Source organism: Oncorhynchus mykiss, chromosome 25, assembly GCF_057628025.1.
Source record: "Oncorhynchus mykiss isolate SJ-2025 chromosome 25, ASM5762802v1, whole genome shotgun sequence".
NCBI classification, from domain to species: Eukaryota; Metazoa; Chordata; class Actinopteri; order Salmoniformes; family Salmonidae; genus Oncorhynchus; species Oncorhynchus mykiss.
In genome coordinates, this window is record NC_143046.1 from 77,623,897 (window position 1) to 77,633,610 (window position 9,714).

Below are 9,714 nucleotides of genomic sequence, written 5' to 3' on the forward strand. Positions count from 1 at the left end.
CAACACCTATTGAACGTAACTAAGGCACTGCGACACATAACCAATTGTATGTATTATATCTTTATTAGGAGAAATTGCGATGAGATGCGGGGTATATTAAATTACTGCATGTACATTCCTTTCGCAAAATTAAGGTTGTGACAACCTGATATGAAATTGGTCTGAATGCAAAACATGGAATCATATTTAAGTCAAATTAAATAAAAGCATTCAAATGAAACAAAGTCAAGTAATTCTACATAAATCAGTGTTAGTATATTAACACAATTCATGGAGAGTATTCTGTTACAATTAAATACATCTGATAAGTTAAATGTATTGTTAATGGCAGCCTAATGCAACTCCTCCTTTCACAGAAAGTGCACCCTTGATCAGCAACCCTGATTAGAAAACAGATATTAATGATCCTCTTTGTGAGGTTGTCTTCAATCTAGTAATAAAGGTTACTAGACCCTTGCCCGATAAAATAATATGAAGAGGATCCATCAACACTTCTTTGAGGGTCAAATTTAGAATAGTGGAGGTGATCCTGTTTTGTGGTTTTTATCTGATACAATCACACACTTCTTAAAATGTCTACAAATTATTTACAAAGTTAAATTACTAAAATAGTAAGGATGTGTTCAACAGACCAACTGAAGATAAATAACACATGAATACAAATCAAGTCCAAATAATATAACTACTGAGCATTCAAAAGCAATAAGAGTATTCTTGCGAAGAGCCAAATGTTCTGAACAAAAATATAAACACAACATGTAAAGTGTTGGTCCCATGTTTAATGAGCTGAAATAAAAGTTCCATACCCACAAAAAGCTTATTTATCTAAAATGTTGTGCACAAATGTGTTTACATCCTGTTAGTGAGCATTTTTCCTTTGCCAAGACAATCCATCCACCTGACAGGTGTGCCATATCAAGAAGCTAATTAAACAGCATTATCATTACACAAATTCACCTTGTGCTGGGGACAATAAAAGGCCACTCTAAAATGTGCAGTTGACACACAACGCCATAGATGTCAAATTGAGGGAGCATGCAATTAGCATGCTGACTGCGGGAATGTCCACCAAAGCTGTTGCCAGTGAATTTAATGTTAATTTCTCTACCATAAGCTACCCCCAACATCGTTTTAGAGAATTTGGCAGTACGTCCAACCGGCCTCACAACTGCAGACCACATGTGACCACGCCAGCCCAGAGCCGCCACATCCGGCTTCTTCACCTGTGGGATCGTCTGAGACCAGCTACCCAGACAGCTGATGAATCTGAGGAGTATTTCTGTCTTTAATAAAACCCTTTTGAGGGGAAAAAACTCATTTTGATTGGCTGGGCCTGGCTCCCAAGTGAATGGGCCTATGCCCCTGCCCAATCATGAGAAATCTATAGATCCATTAGGGCCTAATTTATTTAAATTGACTGATTTCCTTATAATTAACTAACTCTGTAAAATCATTGATATGTGTTTTTATTTTTGTTCAGTATTGATTTGTTTACATGTAGGCTGTGCTTTTCTTCATTCTTTCACAGCACCAGAAAATCTAGCTCTGGTCCAGGGTTTTGTGTGTGGCATGCTGATGAATCAGCTTTCCTCAGCTGAAAATAAACACTCTGGACCAGAGCTACAGAAAAAATGTGACGATCCATTCCAGATCCATAGGGTAAGCCTTAATGCAAAATGGAGCTTTAAAAATCATTATCTCATTCTGGGTCTATGTAGTGCAATTGTCCCTGCTTTGACATTCCGTACTACAGTTTTCATTCGCTTGCTGGTCACGGCACAAACACTATCTGACAGGCAAAACACTGCTTGATACTGAACCGAGGTGTTTGACTTCTGCAACAATTGTATTGTTTGCTAATTTATATGCCGTTAAAAGCCAATGTAGAGGGACATTTTAGCCCACTATACTATTTAAGTATAACCTGCTAAGGGTTTTGTTCGGAAATTAGTATTCAAGTATGCAATTTCTATGAATATCGTAAGTGAATGCACTGTCTATCGTCCACTGTTCACATAGTTCTCTATATCCATTCGTGGTATCCTGTTGCTGTCATACACAGATCATAGCATGCTCTCAATCAGTACTCATTCTACTGTGGTTCTTGCTGTTGTAACCTGTTGCTGTAGTGCAGAAGCCATATATACTGTAGTAAGACAACCACTAGGGAGGGTGCTTGGGTGTAGTGCACAAGCTGGACTCAGGGGGATGCTCCCTCTCTATTCTTCAGGCAAACTTCTTCTTGGTTGCAGTGAAGCGCTCCATGTACTGTGGAGTAAACAAATGAGATCGCCATCAGTCACATCTGGGACACTACGGACAACATAACAACTGAAGAGATTAGCTATTTGTGTCAGCACTGAATAGTTGCTCCAAATTCTAACTATTATAATAGGTAAGTGGTCATATCAGATTAGACCTTGATTATCCCAAGCTTGGGAAATTCGATTGTCATTTTAAGCTTCACAACATCATTTCAACACTGTAATATCATCATGAAACGTCATAGATGTATTTAGTGTCAGGGGCTATATTTGACCGCTGATTATGTCAAGTGCAGGGATTATGGCTGGGAAAGAATACTAGAGCTGTCTGAGCCACAACTTTCTTCACTTGATCCTCCTTATATTGAACAGGAAATCCCATTATTGTTGAGAAGTCCACCACTCTGGGGAAAGAGTCTTGTTTCCACACTGATCACAAACAAATTACGTCAACCATGGGGGACGGACATATTTCAAACCAATGCCTTTGAAACTCATGAGTGGTTTAGTTTACAATAGATACAAAGACAGCTTAGTGATTTAGTGCAGCAGCATGACTGTTCCTTGCTTTAATCTTGACCATTCATTTGGCAGTAGGCAGCAAGTTAAAGACACAATAATTAGTTTCACACCGCACCTTCTCATACCCTTCCAGGTCCCGCATATTTTTCACCTCGAACAGGTTGCCCTCCACAGAGAGCAGAGACACCTGGGAGCTGGTGAGGATGGACACAGGGATGGAGGCAAGCTCTAGACAGTTCTCCTCCAGTCTCAGCACCTTTAGCCTCTGGCAGGTGGACACCTCCGCAGACACCACTGAAATCTGGGATCATAATGTATATAGATTCGATTCTAGATCAGGTCCCTGGTTAAAAATAGTGCACTTATATAGGGAATAGGGTGCCATTTGAGATGCACCCATAAACACCTGATTACCTGGTTCTGGTTGAGATTGATCTCGATGGCCTGCAGGGCCGCTACCTCAGCAGGCACAGCCTGGATGTGGTTCTTGGACAGGTCCAGGACGTCCAGGTGTCGTAGGGAGCCAAGGCCGCCAGGAAACTCCCGGAACTTGTTCCCAGACAGGCTGAGTGTGCGCAACGCTTTCAACTGTCCTACACCGCTAGGGAGCTGCGTCAGTTGGTTCCCGTTCAGCAAGAGGGTCTCTAGTTTCTTAAGCTTCCCAATTTCATCTGGGAGACTTGCTATGTAGTACAAAACAAACACACTAACTTAATATATAGCCTAGCTATAGAGACTGATTGAAGCAGAGGAATTCACATCAATCAATGCACCTAATGGGCATTCATTATTCAGTGAAAGTAAAGGGTTAATAATTTGTCATCAAAAGATGCTGTAGTATAAGACAGAATCTGAGGAGATGGAGCAACCACTTACTGAGTTTATTACAATTTAAAGTCAGACTCTTCATCTGAAGGAAGTTTCCTATGGCGGGAGGCAGCACTTCAATCTTGTTGGAAGACAGATCTACAGTCCGTAGGTTTCCAGTTAACCTCTGGAGCTCCTCAGGGAACTGAAATATGTTAGTGGGGGAAAGAAATACACTGAACAAGATAAACACAACATGCAACAATTTCTAAGATTTTACTAAGTTAAAAATAATATAAGGAAATCAGTCAGTTGAAATTAATTCATTAAGCCCCGATCTATGGATTTCACATGTCTGAGAATACAGAATTGAATAGGTTGGTCACAGGCACTGTAAAAAAAAGGTAGGGGAGTGGATCAGAAAATCAGTCAGTATATGGTGTGAACACCATTTGCCTCATGCAGTGCGACATCTCCTTCACATAGTTGATCCGGATGTTGATTGTGGCCTGTGGAATGTTGTCCCACTCCTCTTCAATGGCTGTGAAAAGTTGCTGGATATTGGCAGGAACTGGAACCCGCTGTTGTACACGTTGATCTAGAGTATCCCAAACATGCTCAATGGTTGACATGTCTGGTGAGTATGCAAGCCATAAAATAACTGGGACTTTTTCAGTTTACAGATCCTTGCCACATAGGGCCGTGCATTATCATGCTGAAACATGAGGTGATGGTGGCTAATGAATGGCACGACATTGGGCCCCAGGATCTCGTCACGGTATCTCTGTTCATTCAAATTGCCATCGATAAAATGCAATTGTGTTCTTTGTCCGGAGCCTATGCCTGCCCATACCATAACCCCAAAGTCATTATGGGGCTCTCTGTTCACAACATTGACATCAGCAAACCGCCTGCCCACATGACGCCATAAAGCGGTCTCCCATCTGCCCGGTACAGTTGAAGCTGGGCTTCATCCACGAAAAGCATACTTTTCCAGCGTGCCAGTGAAAGTGAGCATTTGCCCACTGAAGGTAGACGAGCACACAGAAGAGTTTCCCTGAGACGGTTTCTGAGTTTGGTCAGAAATTATTCGGTTTAGCAAACCCACAGTTTCTGTCCGAGTGGCTGGCCTCAGACCATCCGCCGGATGGTCCTGGGCTGGCGTGGTTACACATGGTCTGCGGTTGTGAGGCCGGTTGGATGTTCTGCCAAATTCTCTAAAACGATGTTGGAGGAAGCTTATGGTAGAGAAATTAACAAATTCTCTGACAACAGCTCTGGTGGACATTCCTGCAGTCAACATGTCAATTGCACGCTCCCTCAAAACTTGAGACATTTGTGGCAGTCTGTTGGGTGACAACTGCACATTTTAGAGTAGCCTTTTTATTGTCCCCAGCATAAGGTGTACCTGTGTAATGATTATGCTGTTTAATCAGCTTCTTGATATGGCACACCTGTCAGGTGGGTGGATTATATTGGCAAAAAAATGCTCACTAACAGGATGTAAACACATTTGTGCACAATTTGAGATAAATAATATTGTGTGCATATGGAACATTTCTGGGCTCTTATTTCAGCTCATGAAACATAGGACCAACTCATTACATCTTGCATTTATATTTTTGTTCAATATACATACATTCAAACTGTCGACTACAACAACAACAACTGAATGGAATTCAGCTAAATAAACAAAGCACCAGTTAGCAGACTGCTGTGGAGTGCTGATTTTAACAAGCAGACGATAATGGGCTGTGTGTGTGCATGCAATTCTTACCTCAGGGAGACCTTTCCCTGTCAGCTGAAAGATCCCAGTCTTCTGTGAATTTTCCAGATGGGCTTTGATTGCACTGTTCCCCATCTTTGTTGTACTTTCGGCTCTGATGAGGCTCTCCTAAGTGATGATCTTCAACTTTACAGTTGGTCACACGCTTATGTAATCAGCTAGTCTATTATTGTGATGGTGGTGCCAGATACTGGGGCTGTGCCTTTAAGATAGATACTTCCTTGGTTGTCAGTGTGGCCCCTATAAGAGATAATTTATACAAAACAATCATGAATTGCTGTTGCCGGCGTTTAACAGTAGCTGACAAACAAGAAAAGGAGGAACATGATGTAAGAAGCTAGCACTATCTAGCTAACGTTAGCTACCCTACCACTAGTACTGTCTGAGGCAAGCTTTGAGACATATTCATGCATATTACTGAAATTGTGAGTAATTTGTCTAGTACTATAACAGCAAAAGGTCATACATATGTTCTTTTAAATAACATTTTCCCCAAGGATGGTAAATATTGTTGAGGCTGTTAGCATAGCTAGCCAACAGGTTAACGTTAAACCATCTGGGATTTTAGTTCACTTACCTCACGAGCTGATTTGTCCTTCTCGTGCAATACTTGTCTGCAAATTGTAACCTATATATTAGGAACAGATAACTATGAGGGTTATTGGACTAGTCAAACTTAAACACAAGCCTAGGACATTGTAGTGCTGCTCGAACAATAAACATGTCGTTGGGAAGCTAACAGCTTGACGTCAATGCGCATGTCTGTATGTGGCTCCCTCAGCCAATCCGCTAGTCGGCAGTAGAGCAAGAACCAATCCGCTAGTCGGCAGTAGAGCAAGAACCAATCCGCTAGTCGACAGTAGAGCAAGAACCAATCCGCTAGTTGGCAGTAGAGCAAGAACCAATCCAGAAGCCATTCATTCATCAAATGGAAAAGGAACAACTACATCGGCGGGCTAAATTTGGAAGAAGAATTGCTAAAAAAAAAGTTATTCCTGTGATCCATCTGATTTGATTAATAGACGTCAGGATACTGTGTATCAGGATTTTGTATCCATTTACATATGTAACAGTATAACTTCAGACCGTCCCCTCGCCCAAACGTTTTTTAGCGCGCACCACCGCTAACTAGCTAGCCATTTCACATCCGTTACACTCACCCCCCTTTTGACCTCCCCCTTTTCCGTAGCAACCAGTGATCCGGTCCCGGCACCAATGTAACAGTATAACTTTATACTGTCCCCTCGCCCAAACCCGGGCGCGAACCAGGGACCCTCTGCGCACATCAACAACAGTCACCCACAAAGCATTGTTACCCATCGCTCCACAAAAGCAGCGCACTACTTCAAGGTCTCAGAGCGAGTGACGTCACCGATTGAAACGCTATTTAGAGCGCACCACCGCTGACTAGCTAGCCGTTACACATAGATGGTTCAAAAGATCCAAGGACAGGACGTACTGGACGCATGAATGTGGAGTGGCAGTCAGGAAATGTATTACATATCATCTGGCTGTGTATACGGCCTAACTGATGTCCATACTGTTGGCCTTGCAGTAGGTGCAGGAAGTCAAGCCAGACAGAGTAGTTATTTGCTCTGCATTGATGTAGTGTTGATGAGTTTCAACTGTTCTGCCTGCGTCTATGGAACCCTGAGCTGTTCACCGGACGTGCTACCTGTCCCAGACCTGCTGTTTTCAACGCTCTAGAGACAGCAGTTAGAGATACTCCTAATGATCGGCTATGAAAAGCCAACTGACATTTACTCCTGAGGTGCTGACTTGCTGTGCAACGGATGTGAAGCGGCTAGCTAGTTAGCGGTGGTGCGCGCTAAATAGCGTTTCAATCAGTGACGTCACTTGTTCTGAGACCTTGAAGTAGTGGTTCTCCTTGCTCTGCAAGGGCCGTGTCTTTTGTGGAGCGATGGGTAACGATGCTTCGAGGGTTGATGTGTGCAGAGGGTCCCTGGTTCGTGCCCGGGTATGGGCGAGGGGACGGTCTAAAGTTATACTGTTACATTGGTGCCGTGACCAGGATCACTGGTTGCTGCGGAAAAGGAGGAGGTCAAAAGGGGGTGAGTGTAACGGATGTGAAACGGCTAGCTAGTTAGCGGTGGTGCGCGCTAAATAGCGTTTCAATCGGTGACGTCACTTGCTCTGAGACCTTGAGGTAGTGGTTCCCCTTGCTCTGCAAGGGCTGTGGCTTTTGTGGAGCAATGGGTAACTGTTGTTGATGTGTGCAGAGGGTCCCTGGTTCGCTCCCGGGTATGGGCGAGGGGACGGTCTAAAGTTATACTGTTACAGCTGCGCCCTCGACAACTATTGTGATTATTATTATTTGACCATGCTGGTTATTTAAGAACATTTGAACATCTTGGCCATGTTCTGTTATAATCTCCACCCGGCACAGCCAGTAGAGGACTGGCCACCCCTCATAGCCTGGTTCCTCTTTAGGTTTCTTCCTAGGTTTTGGCCTTTCTAGGGAGTTTTTCCTAGCCACCGTGCTTCTACACCTGCATTGCTTGCTGTTTGGGGGTTTAGAAACCCAGCCTAAAAACCCCAAACAGCACTTTGAGATATCAGCTGATGTAAGAAGGGCTATATAAATAAATTTGCTTTGATTTGAGGGTGCTTGTGTGTGGTAGTGTTTGAGGGTGATTGTGTGTGGAATTTTTTGAGGGTGGTTGTGTGTGAGAGTGGTTGTGTTTGTTAGTTTTTGGGGGGGGATTGTGTCTGGTTATTTTTGGAGGTGGTTGTGTGTAGTAGTGTTTGAGGTTTGTTGTTTGTGTTTGAGTGTGGTAGTGTTTGAGTGTGATTGGTAGTGTTTGGTTGTGTACATTATTGTTTGAGGTTGGTTTTGTGTGGTAATATTTGAGGGTGGTTGTGTGTGGTAGTGTTTGGGATTGTTGCGTGTGGTAGTGTTTGGGATGGTTGTGTGTGGTAGTGTTTGGTGGTGGTTGTGTATGGTAGTGTTTGAGGGTGATAGTGAGTGGTAATGTTTGGTATGATTGTTTGTGGTAGTGTTTGAGGGTGTTTGTGTTTGGGGGTGGTTGTGTGTGGTAATGTTTGGGGGTGGTTGTGTACAGTGGTGTTTGAGGGTGGTTGTGTGGTAGTGTTTGAGGTTGGTTGTGTGTGGTGGTGCTTTTGGGTGCTTGTGTGGTAGTGTTTGGGGTGGTTGTGTTGTAGATTTTTGGGGTGGTTGTGTGGTGGTTTTTGTGGGTGGGAGTATTTGGGGATGGTTTGTGTCATAGTTTTTGAGGGTGGGTGTTTATGGTAGTTTTTGTTGGTGGTTGTGCGTGGTAGTGTTTGTGCAAGGTGGTGTTTGGGATGGTTGTGTGTGGTAGTGTTTGTTGGTGGTTATCTGTTGTAGGTTTTGAGGGTGGTTGTGTGTTGTGATGTTGGGTGTTGTTGTTTCTGGTAATATTTAGGGCGGTTGTGTACGGTAGTGTTTGGGTATGGTTGTGTCTGGTAGTGTTTGGGGTGGTTGTGTTTGAGTGTGCTTGTCTGTGGTAGTTTTTGAGGGTGGTTGTGTGTTGTAGTGTTTGTGTTTGGGGTGGTTGTTTGGTAATATTTTAGAGTGGTTGTGTACGGTGGTGTTTGGGTGTGGTTGTGTGTGGTAGTGTTTGAGGGTGGTTGTGTGTGGTAGTGTTTAGGGTGGTTCTTTGTTGTAGTATTTGAGGGTGGTTGTGTACAGTAGTGTTTGGCGGTGGTTGTTTGTGGTAGTGGTTGAGTACGGTAGTGTTTGAGTGTGGTTGTGTTTGATGGTGGTTGTGTGTGGTATTGTTTGAGGGTAGTTGAGTACGGTAGTATTTGGTTGTGTTTGAGGGTGGTTGTTTGGTAGTGTTAAGGGTGCTTGTGTGTGGTTGTGTTTAACGGTGGTTGTGTGTAGTAGTGTCTGAAGGTTGTTGTGTGTGGTATTGTTTTGGGGTGGTTTTGTTCAGTAGTATTTGATGGTTGTTGTGCTGCCCTATGTACATAGACATGGTATCACTGGTCACTTTAATAATGGAACACTAGTCACTTTAATAATGTTTACATACTGTTTTACTCATTTCATACAGTACCAGTCAAACGTTTGGACACACCTACTCATTCAAGGGTTTTTCTTTATTTTTACTATTATTCTACAGTGTAGAAATAGTAAAAATAAAGAAAATCCCTGGAATGAGTAGGTGTGTCCAAACGTTTGACTGGGACTGTGTGTACTGTTCAAAGGTTTGGGGTCACTTAGAAATGTCATAGTTCTTTAAAAGAAAATAAAACATTTTTGTCCATTAAAATAACATCAAATGGGTCAGAAATACATTGTAGACATTGTTAATGTTGGGTTAACCCATT

At 42.9% G+C, this 9,714-nt stretch overlaps 1 protein-coding gene across 1 annotated transcript; it reads right to left on the bottom strand.

The window, feature by feature from the left end:
- Positions 1 to 44: 44 nt before the first annotated feature.
- Positions 45 to 6,743, bottom strand: LOC110505803 (leucine-rich repeat-containing protein 57). The gene is made up of 6 exons (XM_021585256.3): positions 5,957 to 6,743; positions 5,371 to 5,619; positions 3,663 to 3,798; positions 3,201 to 3,469; positions 2,902 to 3,087; positions 45 to 2,268 (listed from the first exon to the last, which is right to left on the bottom strand). Exons 2-6 carry the CDS (start codon positions 5,452 to 5,454, stop codon positions 2,227 to 2,229), a joined length of 717 nt encoding a protein of 238 aa, XP_021440931.1. The 5' UTR covers positions 5,455 to 5,619; positions 5,957 to 6,743; the 3' UTR covers positions 45 to 2,226.
- Between the last annotated feature and the right edge of the window lie 2,971 nt (positions 6,744 to 9,714).

What these genes read in the sequence shown, in the direction of transcription:
- LOC110505803 (XM_021585256.3), bottom strand. Translation starts at nt 5,454, where the DNA reads ATGGGGAACAGTGCAATCAAAGCCCATCTGGAAAATTCACAGAAGACT. An exon ending in CAGGGAAAGGTCTCCCTGAG is followed by an intron (nt 3,799 to 5,370) that starts GTAAGAATTGCA and finishes AACATATTTCAG; the next exon opens with TTCCCTGAGGAGCTCCAGAG. An exon ending in TCAATCTCAACCAGAACCAG is followed by an intron (nt 3,088 to 3,200) that starts GTAATCAGGTGT and finishes TTATGATCCCAG; the next exon opens with ATTTCAGTGGTGTCTGCGGA.